The sequence below is a fragment of the Xenopus tropicalis genome, chromosome 4 (genome assembly GCF_000004195.4).
Source record: "Xenopus tropicalis strain Nigerian chromosome 4, UCB_Xtro_10.0, whole genome shotgun sequence".
NCBI lineage: Eukaryota > Metazoa > Chordata > Amphibia > Anura > Pipidae > Xenopus > Xenopus tropicalis.
Window position 1 is genome coordinate 27,197,294 of NC_030680.2, and position 23,619 is coordinate 27,220,912.

General features: G+C 34.0%; 1 protein-coding gene across 1 annotated transcript in view; it reads right to left on the minus strand.

Annotated features, from left to right (window-relative positions):
* The window catches only part of LOC100498223 (mucin-2), a 163,485-nt gene extending 145,467 nt beyond the window's left edge, over nt 1-18,018 (minus strand). Inside the window, exons 1-24 of the mRNA XM_031900758.1 lie at nt 17,892-18,018; nt 16,865-17,126; nt 15,581-15,695; nt 14,683-14,773; nt 14,472-14,587; nt 14,063-14,276; nt 13,748-13,873; nt 12,243-12,360; nt 11,604-11,742; nt 11,142-11,258; nt 10,983-11,052; nt 10,436-10,573; nt 8,772-8,936; nt 8,579-8,673; nt 7,836-7,962; nt 6,950-7,205; nt 6,696-6,742; nt 6,273-6,370; nt 5,006-5,157; nt 4,760-4,898; nt 4,239-4,343; nt 3,523-3,705; nt 1,375-1,614; nt 208-364 (exon numbers count right to left, since the gene is read on the minus strand). Coding sequence (XP_031756618.1) covers nt 208-364; nt 1,375-1,614; nt 3,523-3,705; nt 4,239-4,343; nt 4,760-4,898; nt 5,006-5,157; nt 6,273-6,370; nt 6,696-6,742; nt 6,950-7,205; nt 7,836-7,962; nt 8,579-8,673; nt 8,772-8,936; nt 10,436-10,573; nt 10,983-11,052; nt 11,142-11,258; nt 11,604-11,742; nt 12,243-12,360; nt 13,748-13,873; nt 14,063-14,276; nt 14,472-14,587; nt 14,683-14,773; nt 15,581-15,695; nt 16,865-17,126; nt 17,892-18,018 — 3,397 coding nt within the window. The remainder of the gene's footprint in view (nt 1-207; nt 365-1,374; nt 1,615-3,522; nt 3,706-4,238; nt 4,344-4,759; nt 4,899-5,005; nt 5,158-6,272; nt 6,371-6,695; nt 6,743-6,949; nt 7,206-7,835; nt 7,963-8,578; nt 8,674-8,771; nt 8,937-10,435; nt 10,574-10,982; nt 11,053-11,141; nt 11,259-11,603; nt 11,743-12,242; nt 12,361-13,747; nt 13,874-14,062; nt 14,277-14,471; nt 14,588-14,682; nt 14,774-15,580; nt 15,696-16,864; nt 17,127-17,891) is intronic.
* Between the last annotated feature and the right edge of the window lie 5,601 nt (nt 18,019-23,619).

The following is a 23,619-nucleotide window of genomic DNA, read 5'->3' on the forward strand; positions in this document are numbered from 1 at the left end:
AAGTACAACACAGTCCTATTCTTTGAGCTTATGTTAAACAAGAGCGTATACTTTCCCTTTAAAGCAAAAAGCTCTTCATTATAGATTGATCCCTTATCTGGAGACTGACTGTATGTGAAATTACATTTGTATTTTAGGAAACCAATAATTGTTTGAAAGTAATATAATTTTCTCAAATTTTGCTTTATAATGTCTTTATATACTCACGACAAATCTCTGGCGTTCTCCAGTCAATACAGACTTCTACTTTAGAACACTGTTGAGCATAGGCAGCCAGAGCAGTGCAGAAGCACTCACAGTCTCCACCGGTATCACAGGAGCAGACATCATTTACACAAGAATCATAAAAGGGTTTTGGATTCACCTACCAAAAACGAAATATCTCAATAAATCTTCCATAGCATTGTTGGTCCACCTAGCTCCAAGCATTTTCTATCTTATCAAGGACTAAAAGCATTATGGGAACTATAACATAGAAAATAATTTTTTAAGCACCACCTTTTCAAAAAAATTTCAGAACCAGTGGCCTAGGTAATGCAACAGTCTTGTCCTTTTAGAACCCTGCCTAGTTAGCCCTGCTGCCTTGCAAAGCTGAGGTCCTAGGTTTAATTCCAGTCAAGGCACTGAATAATCTGCTTGGAACTTTTTTATGTTTTATATATTTTTTTATATTTTCCCAGTAAATAGTGATGGCTAAGCACAACAAGATAAGAGATACACCTTCTTTATATATAATTAGTTATTATATCTACCATCTTGAAAAGTCACATCACATCAAAATATTACTTTCTAAAGCAATTATTTATTAGCACCGCCATTTATGTTGTGCTTGTTTTGATGCATCATAACAAGGTACAATGGTGACACAGACTTTAACTAAAGTTAAAAAAGTCCAGAAAATACTTTAGCTAAAAAAGCAAGAGTCTACTACATATGGTAATTAAATAGTAATGGGCACGGTGACATGAGGAGCTTTGCCTACATGTTGCAGTGACATACAGTACAGTATGTTGTAGTGATACATCTAAAGTAACATACGTACTTAATCTGAACTGAAGATCTACCCAGATGAGTGAAGGAAAAGGTTAGGGATTTCTCAACAAGTAAGGTTGTTTTAGATGTATCATTACTGACTAATATTCTAACAATATATGTTCAGGTCATCTCCTGTAAAATTATATCTGCCATCCTATAACAACTGACCCAGTGGTGCGTAGGCTTAGGCAAACATTTACACTTTGCAATGTGTTTCATATGGAATACATATAGTCCAATTTAAATACTAATTAACTGTTAAATCCAAATTATTTTGTATTACTATGACAACTTTTTAGGTAAATAAATATTAAATGAATATAATGAAAAAGCATTTACCCTGCTGTGGCAGCTGAGAAAAACATTGCTATTGATAATATCACACTTCTTTTCAGCCCAAGATCTGCGGTGGGGTGCTGAAAAGCATGGCTGGGGAATACTGTTTGCATCAGGGCAAAGATTACTTCGCTTCCAGCTGTTTCCAAAGTCCATTACATTGCTGGCTTGTATCAATTGACTGGTCAGGAAGTCATTGTTGGCATTGTCATCATAATTTCCACACAGACCACAAACATTTCCCTAAAAAAATAAGGATTACAATCAAGAAAGACCTTAAGCATATTAATTGAGATATGAAAATCAGTGCATAAACTCAATTTCAGTCTTGTGAGTCCTTTAAAAAACAAATTTATTAACAAAATCAATAGATTGGAATATTACTGCGCTAGAAACAATCATTTATTGTGCAAATACAATCTCAAATGGTCAGTGTGGAATTTCAGCTCCTATTTGGACAGGTTCCTACCTAATGGGTCTCTTCACTTTCCGGTTCCATAGGTTTCCAGATGACATCACTAAGGCCCAATTAACCTTCTCATTTTGTACCCTTTTGTATACTTAAACAATTTCAGATGTTTTTCCTGCACTCATGCACCGGTACTTAACTATTCTTCCTTCCACTCTTCTCTTTAACTTCTTCTTTCCTTTCTATACCCTTTCTCCTCCATTTTCATTTTCTACTTTCTATTTCCTACTCTCTATCGTTCTTATAGTCTTGAGTCCCTTTTCTGTCTTGTTAGATAAGTAAAGTTCTTGAGGCCCCATACAAGATAGTTGTATAATGAAATCTACAAATAACACACATATATATATATATATATTAAAACTACATCTTCAAGAAACTGAGGAACATTAAGTGATGGAGGTGGGCTTCTAAGAGTATGTTGCTGAACATTGTCATTTAACAGTGTTATAACTAGGATTTTGAGTTGGTTAAAGTCACCAAGAATGATGGGTGCGGTGTCAAAGGAAAGGGAATATGAAATCCAGGCAGAAAAGCTGCCCAAAAAGTGCAAAGCTGCATCAAGAGAACATGATTTGGCAGCAATGCAAATCAAAGTCAAAGACAAAGTCAAATCAAGTGAACTGTAAAGGAGAAATGAATAGTGATAGAACAGAATAATAACTTTAAATTTGCAGTGGGGCTGAGAGAAGGAATCCTACCCTACCCCCTACTCTGTCTCCAGGTCTGGAAATGTGACTAAGGTGTGGGCCTTAATAGGGTAGGACTGCAGGTAAGAGAGTTTCTGCAGAAAAATATCAGTTTTTAGTTATCAAAAGCAATTTTAATTAATCAGTGATGGTCAAGTTAAAGTCAAGTAAAAGTCCTTAGTTTAAAGGGGGATTATAGCCATGACAGAACTGAAAGCAGATAAGGGCCAGGGTTGGGTTAACCTTTCAGTCTTAGGGCACCAAGTGAAAAGTCAAAAATGAAAACACATAAAAAAGCCAAAGAACAAATTGGGCATGTGGGGGGATGCCTTCAAAATCTGTTGGAGGTCCACCAGCAGACCACTGGCCTTCAAATGAATAACTCTGTGGTTGGGCATAAATTTGTTAAAGGGACATTAGTGTATACACTTAACAAACAGCTTTGTTGAAATTCAAATCTCCCTGTTGTTTTAATGTTAAAAAATCCTTATTTTCCTATTTTTCTTGCCATTATGAAGTACAAATTTGCAAGTTGGGCTATGTTAACTGAACTCACCTCTATCTATTTGTTCAAAGCTCCCTTTAAACAAACAAATATCTTCCTTAGCTTTTGAGCAGCTCATTATTAGGGGCTTCTGAGTGGACTGGTGATTAGTTTTATCAGCTCCTTTGAAGTTTTTTTGGGACCAGAAGTGACAGGGAGTACTAAGGTGAAACTTCATATTCTTGTTTAGTGCCAGAAATAAAAGAAACCATAGATATTTCTTAATGTAAACAATAAGCAAGTCTGGTTGCTATCATTGCTGGCATTCAGTGTAAGAGCGAATGCCAGTTAGGATGAACTGAACAGTGCCGAGTGCAAATATATGGAAGTGCAAGGGGTGCATGTTGGCACAAGTACCAAGTAACGGATGGAATTTTTGCATGCAAACACTGTGGGGAAATCTGTGCTACTGCAATTGCACATGGGGTTATAAATGGTCCCTCATATCTTACCTTGTATGAAGATGGTAGTCTAATTAATATGGAAGTTTTCTTGTCCCAAATGAAGAAAATATCATCTTTTGTATGAATTACTATGTATAGACCCACTTCACGGGCTCTGTATTGTTCCTCTACACTTAATGGATCCACTACAGTTTGCTCCAAGTGCTCATTGGCCAACTTCAGTTCTGAATTCTGAATGGTTAAACAAAGCAAGATTTAAATTAAATGTAGAACCTTTTAAAAAACTATGTAAAAAGTTAATCATATGGTCTCACTGCCCATCCTCACATGATTGAAACATAACTCTTGTGTCCAATGACACCTTTCCTTGTTGTTGATATCTTGGGAATTGTAGTTTACTGGATATCCTTTATATATATAGTTTGCAACTTCTCTAGTATCCCATTGCAACCAATCAGTAAGTAGCATGTACTGGCTAAAACTTTAGATATTTTATTACATTACCTCTTAGGCATGTATCATAATGCAGTGCATGTATGGATAGATTGGTTTTAAAAGATGCCTACAATAGAGTTTTTGAATGTACAATGGGTTAAAACAGAAAGCATTTTTAGAGCTGTCACACCAAACAACAGCCTTTGAATGTTGTTTTATTAATTTACCAAATACCCCTCTAACCCAAGTAAAAAGCCTTGTTGCTAATGATATAATAATATTTTACACAGGCAGTATGTACCAATAGAGTACAACAGTGCAAAACTTACCCCTAAATATATCTTGATAGACTTTGAGCAGGTTACTCCAGTGGTGCCACATGGAATATTCTCTGTGATTATTCTAAAGGTACCATTTACATCGCCACAATAGTCCTATAATTTAAAAATAATAATAATAATAAGACAGCAATAAATAAAATAATGAAAGAAAAGAGATGTTGCATTAGAAAAATGTATTTGTTCTTTTTGACTCTAGATTTACCATGTTTATATTATTTTTTTTCAAATGCATATTTGATTTAAATGTATATTTGATATATATATAGTGCATAGAAAGAGTCCTCTTTGTCACCATCTACTCTTCCCTCTTATTGGACATCCCCCTTTCTGTACATGTACATTTGAGCTTTTTCACCCTAGGATTCAGCTTATTTCCATATTGATATGAAATTTAACAGTCTATAAATAAATACATTTTTCAGCTTAAATCCTAAAATGTTCTTTTTCTTTTCTTTTTTTTTAAATGTAAGGCAGGATAAATAGTTTTCCTGAAACATAAAAATGCTTACCTGAGCAACTACAAATTCACAACTTCCATCAAAATCATAGAATTTTTTGTCAAATGTAATATAATGGCCGCTCCCAAAGATGGTACACGTTCCATAACAAGGTGTTTGTATACATGACCAAATGCCACTCTCGCAAGCGCTGCAGAAAGAACATTATATTACAAACTCATTCTCTAGTTATTATAATTTGTAATGATATCCCATAAAACATTGTAATGGTCTATTTAAAATCTAAAATAACCTCACCAGGATTTGCATTCTTCATTGAGGCTAGATCCATGAGGAAATACTTCATTATTATATGTGCAAGGGCAGTAACTCTCGAGTACACAGCCACCAGTGCCATCATCAAGTAGCCCTTCTGGGCACACACAGCCTGAGATGCATTCTGGCCATACCTATTCAAAGAAAAAAAAACTGGTTACGAAAGAATTTAACAAATTGATTATATCATGGTACAGTAAACTTTTTTCACTATTTCTATTGATATGTACTGTAGACCAGAAACACTATTAACTGAAGCTGTTCTGTAAATGCAACTGCTATGAACTATTTTCACATGTCAAGGTTAGTAATCATTCCAATATAACAGTGTGTATGGAAATGTTGCATATCTTTGCCCATGTTTAAAGTCACTGTTTTCTATTTGACCTGGACAATGAGGTCAAATACAAGTTATACAAGTAGATTTATGAGATCTACTGAATATTGCCAATGCAAAAAAAAGCATGCAATCCTTTGTGATCACAAATAAAGAAAAAAATGCCAAAATATCAATGGACAGGACATTTTATTTTATTTAGTTGATGAAGATGCACAACCTTTTAGATTTCACATACGGGAGGGAACCACCTAAAAGTCTGTGCACATTCATATTCTGAATAAGATAGGTAGGGCAGTTGCCCACTTGTTAGTCTACGTGTTACATCTATAACTAAAAAAATGTTTTGAACAATGACTGCATGTAACATATTTTAAGATGCCACTGTTATTCTTTGGGTCATTTGGATGTGATTTCTTCTGTAGTACTCCAGACCAAACTTGTTAATGTTGGAATTGGACTGGTTTGTGTTGAAAAGGACCTTGTAGTACTCCAGACCAGAACAAGACTGGTCTGGAGTACTACAAGGTCCTTTTCAACACAAACCAGTCCAATTCCAACATTAACAAGTTTGGTCTGGAGTACTACAGAAGAAATCACATCCAAATGACCCAAAGAATAACAGTGGCATATACAGTAAATATTAGGTGAAATGTGCAAAATCTTAACGCTGACATTGTGGGTAACCCAGTAGGTAACAGGGGACTTACACAGCTACCCAATGTTTGTAATATATTACTTTTCTTGAATGAAATATTGACTACGAAAATTAAAAAATTACATTTTAAAAGTAATCTTTTGGAGATAAGTAGCAGTATTATTAATGAAGTTGTCGCACAACTCAAATATTGTCACACTTTACAAACATTTGATAATAACAACATTATTCTAAAACAAATTATATTAACATACAGGTCCGATATTCAGAGTACGGCAACTCCTATGCTGTGGAATAGGATCTCCTTTCTGAAGTGAGCTGCAGTCAAAGAAGACTTTCCCATTGGAACAAGCTGCAAGAAGACTTTGCATTAGACCATGTTATTACAAAATATTAGATAATACTACAAATTATATAAGGTATTAGAAACTTTGTGATGATAACATAAGTACAGCTTGGTATGCTATAAAAAAATGAACATGTACATTGATACATATATGTTATTTTGCTAGTATCGCAAATACTATTTTTGAAAAAAAGAAGGCTGCAAACAAAGTGATAAACCTATATGGTAATCAACTATCAAGCATCAAATACCATACATTTTTAAAATGTTATGGAAATTATTATAGAAAAGCAAGACAAAAAAAAAAGAATTGTATCATTGTTTAACTTACTGTCATTGATAAAACTGGCGCAGTTAAGTTTTCCCGCAATACAGGAACTGGTGGGAAAACATAAAAATCAGTATTTTGGCACTCAAGTCAATAGCATCACCTCTTTTAAGATTTACTGACAGTATCTGCCCTACAGTACTTCAGCTATATAGTTTTATTACTCCTACATTCACAGAAAACTATGCAAACAGTTCAGAGGGGTGCAAGGAATATAGAAATAATATTTTTTTTCTTTATATGTTACTTATACGTACCATCGTTCATCCCTTTTGTAGAAAACCTCATATGGTCTGAGATACATTCCTTGGTAGTAGCATGAACACTCTGATATGGGAACGCAACCACCTTTTTCATTAACATATGTTCCATCTGGGCAGCCACAGCCATCAATAGGTGTGAATTCACTGTCACAGTCTTTTTCTCCAAGTGACAGGGAGCGGCAAGTAGGCTGACAAGTAGTGATGTTATACAAGTATGTCTGTGTGGCAGGGCAGCTGGGAATGTCATTTTCTGTAAATATTAAAGCACGTTTAGAAGAATACTAATACGTAAACTATTACAAACATATATTGGTATAGGGTTATCTGTAATGCTTTGGACCCTGGGTTTTCTGGATAAGGAATGTTTTTACAACTTGTACCTTAGTCTGTTGAAAATCATTTTGAGATTAAATACAGCCAGTAGGATTGTTTTGCCACCAATATTGATTCATTCAGCCTAGTTATGATCAAGTACCTGTTACATATGGTATCTATTACTACCATAACATATACCCTACAGAGTTATAGCAATGCCTTATTAAGGAAGTATTTTTAAACCTTTTACAATTATGGGGCTTAAGCATGTAAGCTTCATAATTCAGTATTGACTGAATTGGCTGTAATAAATGTCAAGGTATAAAAACTATACTCTAAAGATCATAATAATCTTTATTTTCCCCTATTAATATGTTTAATGAAAATATTTCAATCCGTCAGCTGAATGGGGCCATAAACAGTATCTTACATTTTCTCAAAGCCTGTATATAGAGATAAGTCTATGCCAAGTGCGCGAGCAGCTTCAGTGGAACATAATATGTCCCTCTGTACTGATGTGTGCCTAAAATCTTGCCATTTCAGCAATACTGGAAACTTGTCTTACCACAGGTTCCATTCCTCCAGCCCCACAAGATCTTTCCTTTTGCAGCACAGGCTCTGGCATATGAGGACATTGCGGCACACATGCAGATATCGCTACGACTACAGCTGCAGGTATCAGACATACATCTCTATAGGAAGAAAATGATCTTGAGTTTCTTTAAGGTTCTAATAAAGATAGTTGTGTCTTAATTATAAAATTCCCAATTTTACATATCAAATTCACAAAAGGCCACAGAAGTAATTTATTACAAAGTGATCATTCTTCTGGCTGATTTATTATTAAAGTTCAAATGTCTGACATTTAGAAAAGAATCTGAGCTGAATTTTTGTAGAAATTTGTCAGTCTTCAGACTTTTTTTTTTAAAAGAACCATGAATTGCAGATAATGACACAAACTGCATTTGGATCAGGCCCTAAAATCACTTGATTATGACCGTGCATATATGGGGGTGGTTCTATACTTTTTCCTGTATGAGACATTTTAAATTATGTTTAAAACCCCTTGTAACCCTATTTTACGAATGATAAAGGGTTGTTTGTGACATATATTGGCAATAAGAAATATTACATCATATTACATCATAACTGCTTGCTTGAATGTCACAGTAGGGTTATTGTAAAATTTCCAGAACTGAGAATTCTCCATGGCCAAGAGCACAAGACTTATCACAGAATGTAAATAAGTAACATATTATTACCATAAAACTATAAGGTATTGGCAAAGTGAAGCTTATAATGAATTACCTTATAATATTCATTTGGGTCTACTGTATCATGGCATGTCCCAAAAATAGAATCTGAATCTTTTACTTTAGAACACCAGAACTCAGCATATGTTTCTGCAGAAGACAAATTAAAAGAGGTGAAAATGAAGAAAGTTAGATCTATAATGCATTGTATAAGCCATATATGTCAAGTAAACAAACAAGCTACTTACTAGTCTCAACACTGAAGCTGCATGGATCTCCTAACATTTCTACTGAGTCTTGGCAGGTAGACTGCATTTTCCAGGTGTTGGCAAAGGCTGATGCTGTTGATTCATCTATACCTCCAGATGTTGTGAAGTCATCTCCTTCTATGTAATTAAAGTTACCACAAAGACCTACAAAGAAGATAATATATTATACTTTTTTGCTGAATGTGAAATGCTAGGAAATACAGTGAAAGGTTAAAACAAGAAATTGTTTTTTTTATCTTCTAACAATGTACAATATAATCTAATACTATTCTATTTCAGTTAGTTTGATGACCTGGGTATTAAAATGCAGTATTAAAATATTATACTATTATATCTATTACCTAGCCCATACCTATCGTATATACTATTACCTATCCCAGAAACAGAAAATAGCAGTAGTCTATACCTTTCTCGTCTGTTGCTTTACACATACAGCCCAGAATGGGAATGAAAGGACAGAGGGATGAAATAGTATGGAAAAATGATAAGTTAGGAAGTAAAATCTAAAAGGGGGGGGGGTGGGAATTCTTGGGAAAAAGAGGACTGAGAAGAACAATGAGTCATAATATCTGCAGAGACCTTCCCCCCTTAAGGAAGAGTAACTGTCTTTAACTAATGAAGTCTCAGAGACCAAAATCCCTCCCATTAAGGCTCTTTGGACTGTCATGGGACCATGAGCCCCCATTGGATTTGTTTAACCAGTAGGGCAAATAATATTAAGCACTGCAGTATATAATATTAAACACTGCTTGTTTGTGGATTGCTACACATGGGCTATCTGTGGAACACATGTAAACCCTGTCAATTGGTTGGGCAAGTTGTTATGAGTCTATGTCTTAAAATGCTATCAACAAATGTGATACTAACACTACTCTTCAAAATATCAATGTATGTAAATGTTCCCTATACGTCATGTTGATCATTTTTCACTGATAGACCTACTTTTGTAAGTAATTGTTACTTGAAGCCCCTAAACCTGACTGTTTTGCCAATCTGACTGTCCCTTCTCAGTCTCTCAGTTATAGCTTCTAATGCTAACGGACTACTGCTGCACAAATATGGCCGCCCCCTCATAGAGGAATTCTGGGATCAGGCAAGGAAACATTTCTAAATGTTTTGAACACATGCAACATGTTGAACATTTTTAGGTAAAACATTTTATACTGTATACCAGACAAATTAGGTACTAAGTTTGAGTATAATTTCAATATATTTGATACTCACAGGACATCATTAAGCTCACATTGTATCTAACCCCTCAACATTCATGAACAAAAAAAATGGATACTTTCTAACAGGTTAAAATCGACCTTCACATGTTTGTAGATCAGGCCACCTGGTCAGGAGTTAGCGGTTCTTTCCATGGGGTCATAATAAAGTTACAGTAGATACACATAATTTATTAGAAGTTTATTTACTAACATACCTGCTTTTGGGGACAACTAAACCCTCATAAAAGCAAATGGTTGCAAAAAAGAAAATTTCTGCTAAAAAAAGGTCTATAAATCAATTTTAATTTCTTGGAATTGTAGTGCTTTTAGAAATTATTAAAATCATTTTAGGGTTTGCTGGGTTATATGCAATGATTTCTTATTGTACGCTCTATTTATAGGTTAATTAGATATCAGTAATTATAAACCCACCTTCAACTGCATTCTCCTCAGAATTATCCATGGTAATATACACTTGCATCAATGGTAGGAACTGAATTTGGATTTGGAGACCAAATTCTGTCTCCACAACGACAAATGATTCAGAGGGCTGTATAACTGAAAAACTTCCTAGAAATAAGATATCATTTAAACACAGTATTAACATGGGGAAAATACAATAAAAGGCCAGTATAGAACAACATTTTCCATTTGATAGGGTGATAAAAATATACAGTACTGAATGTTTATTGGCTGGAATTTCATACAATGATAATAATATAAAAAGGTAAAAAGTTTGCTATTTTTCTAATCAGCTATAGTAGATAATCAGCAGATAGCATTTACTAGTCACCTAGTAGTAGACATATACTGTATTTAGTTGCTATTGGTTACCCTTTGAAGACATTAAGGGACAAAAAAAAATTTTCACGTGAGAGTATTCAACTTTTTGGATAAGAATAGTATCTATGCAGCATAGACAGTGATATTCTGATTCCGATTTTGAGTTTAAAGACTTTTCTACATGGATATTTCTTACCTGTGATATGCGGGATGCTTACTTGAAGATCATTTAGTAAAACAGATCCGTCAGCTCTGATAGACAAAATCTGCATAATATAGGAAATGTTATTGTAACAATTATGTTAACTAGAAATAACTAATGGAACAAAAATAAATGTGCTTTCAGCAAACCTACATTTTTCCCATTATCGGTGTAGAACTTGATGGTTTTCAGGCAAGTTTCCCGTGAATAGGCATTGCATGGAGTCAGCTCTGCTGCGATTGTGTAGCTGTCATTACTCCTTAAATCAATCTAGAGGGGAAATAAATATTAAAAGCCAAAGTGTTGTTTTGAAATCATTCATATCACAAACATTGGTATTATGTTCAACAGTTTAGTTATGTTCAACAGTGACTGCAGTAATATACAGTAACTATTTTTATATGAAGAAATTATAAAATTATTGAACTAAATGTAAAGAAAAGAACCACAGATTTGGCACACAATATATACATTATAGATTAATGCTTCAAAATTCTACTACATAAGATGTAGATCACAATTCTGCTCTATTATATTACTATATGAGTAGTTTCACACTGCTCCCTTAGATAAAAGATTATTAGCATCCAGATTTTGTGTTGTATAGTGCCTTGCCTTAGACAGCAAATAATAGCATCTTCCAAAGAAATCATACAGCTTCCCATCAAACGTTTGGAAATGAGCTCCTCCTTCAATGGAACAAACTTTGGGGCATGTTCCCCCTGCGCAGACCCATTTTCCCTCGTTACAATAGCTAAAAAAGGGATAAACAGTTTTTACTAAAAAGAATGCATGAATAGAATACTCCACAGAGCATAACTAATAATTATTTGGTTACACAGCTGGTTAAATACAGGTATAGAATCTGTTATCTGGAAACCCAGCTCCAAACCGTGCTATTTACTTCATCCTAAATCAATCCCCTTTAAGCTCATTTCCTATTCTATAATTATAAAACATCACCTTATACTCAATCCCAACTAAGATATCATTAATACTTATTGTAAGCAAATTAACGTTATTGGGTTTAATTAATGTTTAAGGTTTTTTAGTAGACTTAGAAATCCAAATTATAGAAAGACCCCTTATCGGGAAAAACCCAGGTCCACAGCAATCTGGATAACAGGTCCTATACCTGTATATTTATCAAATTAAATATAAAACTTAAATATCTAGCTTAAATCAATAAAAAAATCCATTATGGTACAGTATACTAGGGTACTTGTAAAGTTGCATAACATAGCCCATGCTTACCATTCATCACAATCGTTTATAATGTTTGATCCGGGAGCATAGAGCTGATCTCGAAACTTGCAGGAACATTGAGTAGTTGAAATGCAGCCTGTGTTATTGTAATCATCCCACACTGTGCCTAAAGAAAGCCAAATAAAAAAAGTCAGTTGCTATTTTCTTTGGAATAAAGTTTTTGCACTCCCATCTTAGCTTTTGTTTGTAATGTCTCTGAAAACAATAGGGCGGAAAAAGCCTAAAGAACACATAGTTTACAATCTGTTATGGTGTCTGACAAAATGTTAAGGTCATAGTTAATTGGTTTAGGCCAATTAAGATCATTGTCTGTAGTAATTTTTGGCAATCATTGCCTTTTTTGTAGAACTAGTGTTTTGAAAACACTGCAATGAGACACCACTGAAGCCATAGTGGTAATGATTATGCCTTACAGAAAGAATATAAATCCTTTATGCATGCTACAGAAGCTAAACAGTAGACAATACTTGCAATGGAAACATATTCTAAACATTTTTACAAGGTAAAATTACAGTGAGTTATAAGCTCAGCCAATGATTTTCCATAGATATAACATTTAAAAAAATAATCATGGCCCGACGCTCGCACACAGACTGAATAGGAGTGGAAGACTCCATCCTAATGGCCACTGGATGTATCCACACGACAAGACCATGGACTTACACTGGAATAATCCATAAAGCGAATGAGCAGAATGTTCCTATAATCTTTCTCATCCTTTCTATCTTTTCTTTTCTTAGTTATGGTTTTAATATATATACTTTACTGTTTCCCCCTTTCTTACCCTTTTCCACTAAGTATATATACCACTATCTTTGTTCAATTCGGTTAATCCAGACGGCACACCACCACTATCCATTAGCAAAATACCCGGCAAGGTGGTTTCCAACAAACTCAATCTAGCGAGGGGAACTAGACCACCCCTCAAAGACGGGAAACCCCTACCCCGAAACACTGGTTACGATAACTAAGCACTGTTATTCCATTATTAGGACTGAAATTAGCAAAAGATTGTGCACCTTTTGATTTACCTGCATTGTTAAATAAGAATGTAATACAAGTGTGCTGTCATGAATTGTTATGCTGTAAATTACAATAAAAACGACAATTTAAAAAAAATAAATAAATAATCATAGCTGTAGTGCTTTTTGCATTCTTCCTGAGGTTAACCATTAGGCAATGACCAAATACCTTCTCTATATCTTGTTTAATCTTTTTCTATTGGTCCACAGTAGCTTGACTGTGGACCAATGCCCCATTACTGAGTGCCCTGTCTCTAAACTCTGAATTCACCATCAACACAGATGTTATATTGCTACCACAGACTTTTTTTGACTAGCTGTAATATATACCATTTCACACTTGAAGATAAGAAGTAGGACTCATGCATTTTACATTAGTTTTAGTACTCTATCCAATAACTGGGATAGGAAAGTTACTTTTTTCTTTTTTTTGCTAATAACAATTTAGTATAACATTTCCACAAGACTTACCATCAGGGCAGAAGCAACCATCTACATCATGTTCCTCACAAAGGCTTTTTACTTCACGATGAGAACATGAACTTATGCATGGGGAACCACTCTCCTTGTATATCATATTCCCAGGGCACTGTTTAGCTTTAAATTAAAAAAAAAAATTTGAAAAAGTTATTTTTTTTTGCTATTTGTTAAAAATAGTTAATTTGCTGTGTATGTAAAAACATGGACTGTGTATTTATTATATGAATAGGAATAATTAAGTAATGAAAGTAAGAAGTAAGCTATAGGGTTTGATACTATTGTATATTAAAAAAATAAGATGCTTACGACAGAGGGTATCAGTTCTCCAGTTCTGTGGGCTCCCTCCTGCGTGAGTGCATTGCCTTGAAAACTCAGTTAATGTATTGCATAGACAGGAGACATCGGCACTGCTACAGGAGCACACATCAAGCATGCAGGCCATAACATAATCGGATACTTCAAGAAGATCTTGGCATGATGAAAAAGCACTTTGGCTAAGGTAACTTTTGCATACTGAGTACTGGAAAGAGAAAAAAAAAACAATATTATCTTCAAATGCTGTCCATGATAAATATTCTAGAGTACTGATTTTTAGATACAGTATCATCAGAACTGATCCTGGCATTTATTGATATAACATTTATTTGGCAAAACAATGCATAATTGACAGGTCTAGAGAATCTTATTAACAAGGCCTATATACAAATATGCTTACGTATTGTCCACAACTGGAAGCATTCATTTGCTGGCTTTCATCTACATTTGTGCAGGTAACAGTTGGATCATTGATGTTTTGCATATTTCCAAATTGGATAGGGTTGAGTGGCATATCTAACAAAAATAATATCCATTAATAACAGAAATTGCATAGCTATCCCAAAATATTTTGACCATAGTCCCTGGACTAATTAAGGAAACCAACTTACCATTCATATAAAATTCATTACTGACTGGCATGCCATTGAAGTCCCCACAAAGACCACATATTTTGCCATTATATTTGGAATCCAGCTCTAACTGCAATGAAAAAAATACATTTGGGTCAACTTATTATTGGTTTCATTAAAATAAGAATAGGCTTGCAATGTGATTGTGTTATAAAACTTAAAAACAAAAATTAACACACAGGCAGTACAGGTATGGAATCCCTTATCGGGAAACCCATTATCCAGAAAGTTCCCAATTATGGAAAGGCCATCTCCCATAGACTCCATTATAAGCAAATAATTCTAAGTTTTAAAAATGATTTCCTTTTTCTCTGTAATAATAGAACAGTACCTTGTACTTGATCCCAACTAAGATATAATTACCCCTTATTGGGGGCAGAACAGCCCTATTGGGTTTATTTAATGGTTAAATGATTCCCTTTTCTCTGTAATAATAAAACAGTACCTGTACTTGATCCCAACTAAGATATAATTACCCCTTATTGGGGCAGAACAGCCCTATTGGGTTTATTTAATGGTTAAATGATTCCCTTTTCTCTGTAATAATAAAACAGTACCTGTACTTGATCCCAACTAAGATATAATTAATTCTTATTGGAGGCAAAACAAGCTTATTGGGTTAATTCAACATTTAAATGATTTTTAGCAGACTTATGTTAAGTTATGGAAATCCAAATTCCGGAAAGATCCCTTATCTGGAAAACCCCAGCTCCAGTGCATTCTGAATAACAAGTCCCATACCTGTACTGAAATCCTTTCTATGATGAATGATATACCTACTCTTTTTCCATTCACCCTTGGCATAAAAAGTAAGTGCAACCTATTCATAATGACAATGCAGCCCATATTTTATTGCAAATAAGAGCAAGATACTCACCATAACTGAGTCTTCTTGGTTCCATGTGAGGGTTAGACCAGTCTTTGTATTCACCATTGTGTACCCATCCTTCTTGTTGATGAAAATTCCATAGCTAAAGTAAGGAGTCTCAAAGCTGAGGAATAGTATAAAATAGTATTAAAGTGTTAAAACAAATATGTATTAAAAATAAATTATATGTATTAAAAAGAAATAAAACATTAAACAAATATTATGTTCATTTGCACTTTCAGGGCGAGATATACATGAACTAAAATTTCCAATATGCCACATAATCAATTCCAGCCATGAATGGTTTTATACATAGCACTCCCTGTGTCAGTACTGGTTGATAGTGGCAGATGTCAGGTTTCAATGTCTAAATTATGTGTGAATGTAGTGAACAAATATTACTTTATGAACCTGGGAGTTTGATATGCCTTTTAAAATAAAAAGAATTTTGCTTGGTAGTGCTTATTTGCATACAGCATATTTATGTAAGGGAGCACAAAATAAATATGACTAAACCTCCGCACCCTTTAAGAAAGTAAAACATTTATTACTGAGGTATTTCCTATATACCATGAGGTAAACGTTGCCATAAAATAAAATGTAGTCCAAAATCAGATGGCTCATTTGGGTTAAGAATAAGTCATCTTTTCTATATTCCTGAGATTTCATTGAATGAGAAATACTTATCTTTAATTTCAGTTCTCTTTGGGGTTTTTTTTCTGATAAACCATGAGGTAAACGTTCAAGTTAAATATAGCCCAAAATCAGATACATCAGATAAATTAGACTCATTTGGGTAAAGAAATATATCTAGATCAAATACTGATTCATCCATTCTAAATACATAAATATGTATAACGAATACAAATAAAGAATCAGGACATTTAGGGGCAGATTTATCAAAATGTGAGTTTAGAGCCTAATACATAAAAACTCACCCATGCTATATTCATTTCTATGGGATTTTTAGATGTGTATTTATTAAATGGTGAGTTCTAACTGTCACCCATTGATAAATATGCTTCTAAAAATCCCATATAAATGAATAGAATGTGGGTGAGTTTTTATGTATTGAGCCCTAAACTCACATTTTGATTAATCTGCCCCTTATTCTTCTAAAGCTCAGAGGTCTAGTATGACAATTTATACTTTTCCAAATGAATGTAAATGTTTTTTAACTGAGGGATATATCAGTAGCACTGTTTTGGTAATGTTGGAATTTAGTCACATTATTTTTCAATTCCAAATTTGTAAAAATAATAAAATCAAGTATGAAATGTGCATCTGACTTACCCGATCCCATTCAGCTTTTCAGAATCTCTCTTTAGTTCAATGGTAACATCCTTGATTTGCATATTTATTTGGTGAATTACTGGGCTACCATTTTCAATGGCACGCTGGATGTGGATAGAAAAATCATGATAGGAGTTCCCACAGTCTGTAGCCAAATTATAGTTGCAGGTTCCAGGAAACTGATAGATCACTCCATCGAATGTCTTGTAATGGAAGTTCCCCCATGAACTGCAGATAGAATTAGTATGGTCGATAGGTCTACCTATTTGGTAAAAACACAAACAAGTTAAGTATGTTCTAGAGCAAAGTAGTTTAAAATAATATGACAAGAGCTTACAGAAAAGTACCAAATGTTTCTATGTAGTGTACAGTATGTTTTTTTATTAAATAGCTTAGAGCAACCAAAGTTATCTTAGTTGTATTACAAATTATAGTTATTAAAGGAGTTTTGGGGCAAAAGCATAATTGATTCAAATACTGAGAAAGTAATGTTAGTGCTTAGTACTAATTATAAGTGTTAAGTTTAATATAAATATTTTAAATATTCTTGGGAAATGTGCTTTATAAATTACATTTAATAAGGGATAATTACAGTACATCCCTTTTGAAAACAAAAGTAACAAACCAGAAAATATATACAAACATAACACTATCCCATCTTAATTTCTGATTTCACTTGTGTTTAACGTTCCTGCCAGTTAGCTAGTAATCTTGTAAATAAATGTACAGGCTTTTAGCTTCCATTCATTTCTGAAAATTGTTGGGATATACACGGGCACCCACACATATAAAATGTTATGATGTATAAAATGCGTAGATCTGTTCAATGCAGACAGAAAAATGTGTAGAATATTTTCAGAACTTGTAGGAGAATGCATGCTCCATCTTTTCAGTTCTGCATATGTTGTGATTCAATATAAAATGGATGGAACATTAGACTATACAATAGCAATTTCTTTCTTAATCTGCACATTCAGCATCTATTAAAAATGGAAATATTAATGAAGCAATACAGATAGATTTTTACCTGGAATAATGTCATAGGCATTTGAGAGAGAAAGCATCAAGGCCAACACCCACATCTGGTGCCCCATGGTTTGCTCCTTGGCCTTGCAATGACAACCTGCTTCTCTCAGCTTCTGCCTTTTATACATCTCACCAGGACCATTTCTGACCTCATCCTAGGCTGGACATGGAAATCTCCATTATTTACAATCAAGGTAAACATTGTGTTTTAACCACAAAAAGTCATTAGAGAAAGACCTGTGGAAAAAAACATATGGAAAAATTCATTTCAGTTATAATTTTAACTTTTTGCAAATATTAACACTTTGCTCCAATGGAAATATACATGGAACAAACCATTCAGGTGAAATACAGTATAAACCATAGTCTTACTTTGAAAGGCAAAAGTGTACAATATCCACAGAAATAATGTACCATTCAGTTAAGACTTCAGATAATTATTTTATGAAAACACCAGTACTGATCATTTATGAACTCAAAGAATAATCTCAAACAGACAAGGATATTATATAAAAATGCTGTTGTATTCATGTCCCATATGAAAAGCCTAAAAATATCTATAGCCAGACAAAATTAGGCTTCTATAATCAACAGCAAACACATATAGAGGCAGATTTATCAAAGTTATACATTAAAGCTCATCACAGAAAGACTCACCCACACTTGATTCATTTTAATGAGACTTTAAGAAGTGCATTTATCAATGGGTGAAAGTTAGAGTTCACTATTTGATAAATACACCTCTGAAAATACCATAGGAATGAATAGAAAGTGGGCGAGTTTTTATGTGTTGAGTTCTAATTTCACACTTTGGGGCACATTTACTAACCCACAAATCCGAATCCGAATTGGAAAAATTCCGATTGGAAAACATTTTGCGACTTTTTCATATTTTTTGTGATTTTTTCCGTCGCCGTTATGACTTTTCGTAAATTGTCGTGACTTTTTCGTAACCATTACGACTTGCGCGAAAAGTTGTGACTTTTTCGTGGCCGTTACGATTTGCTCGTATCTTGTCTCGACTTTTTCGTATTGAGCGCTCGTAAGCGGCGGGCGAAACTTTCAGACTTAGCATGATTTTGGAAGCCTCCCATAGGACTCAATGGCACTCTGCAGCTCCAACCTGGCCCAAGAAAAGTCACCATACTGAAGCTTGAATGAATCCGAAACTTTCGTACTCGGCGCGAAAGCTGCGAAAAAGTCGCAAGTCGTAACTCTACGAAAAAGTCGCGACATTTTGCGAAACATTCGTAATGGCTATGAAAAAGGCGCGACAATTTCAGAAAAAATCGCAAAATACCGATCATTACGAAAAAAACGCATTCAGACACCTTCGGACCGTTCGTGGATTAGTAAATCAGCCCCTTTGAGTTGTGTTGAGTGGGCTTTTAAATAAATAGACAGCTACAAATTACTTTATGGATTTCAAAACCTTATACGAATGCCAAAATACAAATTTAGGGGCCCATTTACTAACCATCAATTTTTTTTAATGCAAATCTAATTTTTAGCACAAAAAAGTTGAAGAGAAAAAATACTGCAATGGTTTCTAAATTTACTACTAAATGACTAAAAATCTCAACAATTTGCTAGGTTAAATTTGCTAAGTTCATGTAGAAGTCAATGGCAAAAATCCTTTTCATTTCCTTGAGGTTTCTTCTTTTGTCTTGAAGCTTTAGAGATTTTGCTGGGTCCACACTGATAATTCAATAAAGTTGAGTTTATTACAAGTTTTCTTGCAGCGACTTTTCCTTGTGACTTTTTTTATAGTATATATTAGACAATCAGGAAAATAATTTTAGTTGAATTTGAAAATAAAAAAAAGAAAATTTGAAATTAGGAAGTTTTAGTAAAGCTGCCCCTTAGGGGCACGTTCATTAAAGTACGACAGGTCCGATTACAAAAATTTACAACTTTTGCATATCTTCTACAATATTTTTGTTAATTTGTGCAACTTTTTTGTACTTTGCGGCAATTTGTGTGCCAAAATTTGTCGCAACAAGTACAAAAGTTTTGGATTCATTAAAGCTTCGTTATCGTGACTTTCCTTTGGCCATGTTGGAGCTGCAGAGTGCCATTGTGTCCTATGGGAGGCTTCCAAAATCATGCACTGAAGGTCCAAAGTCAGAAAGGTTTTCCCGCCATTTGCGATCATTCGGATCCCCATTCACAAACGATCGTTTCAATAAGAAAATTTCGGAACTTCCTGGATCGTAAGTACGAAATCTTCGTATTCAAACAAACGGAATTTTCATGACTTTTGCAATCATCAGAAATTATCGGATTTCGTGATTTGGATTTGTACTTTTATGAATGTGCCCCTAGTGTGCAAATGATAATATGGTTTCATTGATTACATTGCTGCCTTAATTTGCCAAGTATTGACTAGAAAGTAGCACATTTGCTCTAACCTTCCTAGAATGTCAAAAATGGAACAGCGCAATGTACTGAAAAGGAAAAAGGTAAAGCTTATTTCATCTTGTGTCTAGTGATCTCAGACCTTCAACAAGGCAAAATTTTGCACCAAAACCTCTAAAGTTTTGAGAAAAAAGAAGGATCTTTAAGGAAAGGGAAAGGACCTCTGCCATTTACTTCTATATGATCTTGGCAAGTTTAAACTGGCAAATTGTCAGATTTGTGTTTTTAGTCATTTTGAAGCAAATCTCGAAAAAAATTGCAACTTTTTTTCTTTGCTAAAAATCTAGAATGATGAAGGAAGCAGAGCAGAACTATGCTGCAACTTACTTTATTGTTTTTTTTTCACCATCTGAAATAACACAAAAATTTCCCCTGTGAAATTGTGTGGTAAGCGAGATAGTATTTTATTTTATTGTACTACTTTATATACGATATTAGAAAACATACAGTTTTATGTTTTATTATTTAGACTAATGCAAAAGTAAAACAAAACTGAAGAGAAGACACTAGCATAAGCAGTCAAATAGCTAGCAGAACTTAGCTTCCAGTATTAGTGATGAGCGAATCTATCCCGTCTTGCTTCACCGGGAAATTCTCGGAATGCGGAAAATTTATGTTTAATATTTTTTTTTATACTTAAGGTAGGAGAAAAACCCCATCCAGAAAACCCCAGGTCCTAAGCATTCTGGAAAACGGATCCCATACCTGTATCATAAATCAATCTGGAAACAATTCCTGATATAATAGCACAAGAAATGTAATTGTGTACTTTTATAGTAATATACATTATAACGAGAGGCTAACATAATTATGTATTTTTTTCTGTAGCAAGCTCTTATTTTACAATATGATAAATCTGCTTGTGTGTACCTTTTAATATTCATTATTCTCCTTTAATTTAATTTTATGCTGTATTATACTACTTGTTTTTTTATAATTTGTATATTTTAGTATGTTTTTATAACTAAATTCTGTTGAGGTGGATCTGTAATATCGTTAGGGCATGATAAATGTAGACCTTTTGATTTTTTTCTATTAACATCTTGTATTTTGTTGTGACTCTAGTAAGGAAATGTAAGTGTATCTTTATTGGGATCATCTAAATTAAGTAGTGATGGGCAAAATTATCCACCAGGCATGGATTTGTGATGAATTTCTGTGTTTCGCCATTGACTGATTCTTTCACAAATGGGCGTCAAAATGTTGCATGCGTCAAAAAAATGATGTGCACAGCAATTTTGCCGTTTTGCTAATCTTTTGAAAGATTCACAAAATTTCCAGCTAAGCGAAACGGGACAGAGTCGCGCATCACTTTGTAGAATAATGCTTTTTAGCTTAAGTTGAATAAGTGCTCCATGTGAGCTAGCTAAATTTATTCCCATATACTTGATACTATTGATTTGGTTGCCTGTTTAATTCTGCTCTAATTGTGTTTCTGGTACAGGTGTGGGATCCATTATCAAGAAACTTATTATCTAGAAAGTTAAGTGTAGGCCATGTCCCTTAGACTCAATAAATAAGTAGTGATGAGCGAATCTGTGCCGTGTTTCGGTTCGCCATAAAATTTGGCAAACGGCAAGAAAATTTGCGAAAAGGCGAAGAATGCGCAAAATGCATTTGATGCACAATCTTTTTTATCGCCCGCATCTATTTTTTGTCGCCCGCGTCTATTTTTTGTAGTCCGTGTATATTTTTAAGCGACCGCACCTTTTTTTGACGTGACCGTGCCCTTTTTTGCCACGGCTGCACCTGATTTGACGTGCCCTTTTTAAAGCAACCACACCCTATTTGTCGTGACCACGTCTTCTTTGCCCAATTTGACACGCAACAAAAAAAATTTTCGCATCAAATTTTCACGGAAGTTTCACAAAACAATTCGCCAATGGCGAATGCGGAAATTTGCTGCGAATCTGTGCCTGGCAACAAAATTTTGCCCATCACTAATTATAAGCAAATAATTCTAATTTTTTAAAATTATTTCCTTTTTCTCTGTAATTATAATACAGTACCTTGTACTTTCAACTAAGATATAATAAATCTTTATTGGAGGCAAAACAATCCTATTGAGTTTAAATGATATTTAAATTATTTTTTAGTAGACTTAAGGTATGGAGATCCAAATTATGGAAAGATCCATTATCTGGAAAGCCCCGAGTCCCGAGCATTCTGGTTAACAGGTCCCATAACTGTATTTGTAGATAATAATCTTTTATTAAATTTCCACTAAAATGCAGGTTTGTGTTTTTTTAGAGACTGCAGCATCAATTATGCAGGGTACACTGACTAAAAATGTTGTTTAGTCAAGATGAGTCTGTTTTATAATCATAAACAATCTATTCTTAAACAGCTATCATGAGTATCTAGTATCATGGAATTTTCACTAGACAAAGATGTTGCTGTTACTTTAAGAGAAAAGTTAATTGAAATGTAAAATATACACTTCTGACTTAACCCTATAGTTAGTGTCTTCTATAATATAGAATAATAGAAAAGCAAACATAAAGGGATGTTAAATGCACAGTTTCCTGTAAATTTTCAAGGCAGAAAGATGTGTTTTCCTGTCATAATAGACAGATAGATAGACAGACAAACAAAAATAAATTAGGCCAAACAAGTTTTCAAAAAATAATTGACAGTTCCTATTTATCGAAACATCACTTATATTTTATGTGTGGTTTTATTGCATCACCTCCTTCCAATTTGTTTTTCACGGAAAAGCTTAGAAGAAACGTAAATCATCTGTTCTTCACGTCGTGGGTGAGTGACTTCCAGCATTGCATGTAGTGTATATTGTGCATTTGATGAAAGAAGAGAATACATGCATTTTACTCAATGACGTTTTAAAGGTGTTTTCAGACCCTCACCACTTCTACCTTTCCTACTTGGAATTTCCATGGAAAATTCTAGTTTAAACATTACTATTGCTAAACCTAAAAATTAAAAAATGGTAAAATGTATCTAAACCTAACAAAAATGCTGTTCCACTGTGCACCTAGTTGACCATAGAAGTTGCCATCATTTAAAGAGACTCAAAGGCACAAATATGTTTATATTATTTGATATTGTAGGCATTATCATTATTTATTTGTTTTCGTTTTTCTGCTATGGTAAGTTAAACTTCTTTTTACCTCTACTAACTCCACTTTACTTACTACCTTTTCTTTGTTAAGAAGACATACAAGCTAATTTAGATAGAACTGGATGAAGGATAGATTACAAAGGGGGGTGGTAAATGGAGCATATTCTAGTGGAGTACCACATGGGTCTGTCCTTGAACTTTTTTCAAAACTTTTTTTTGAACTTTTTGTTTA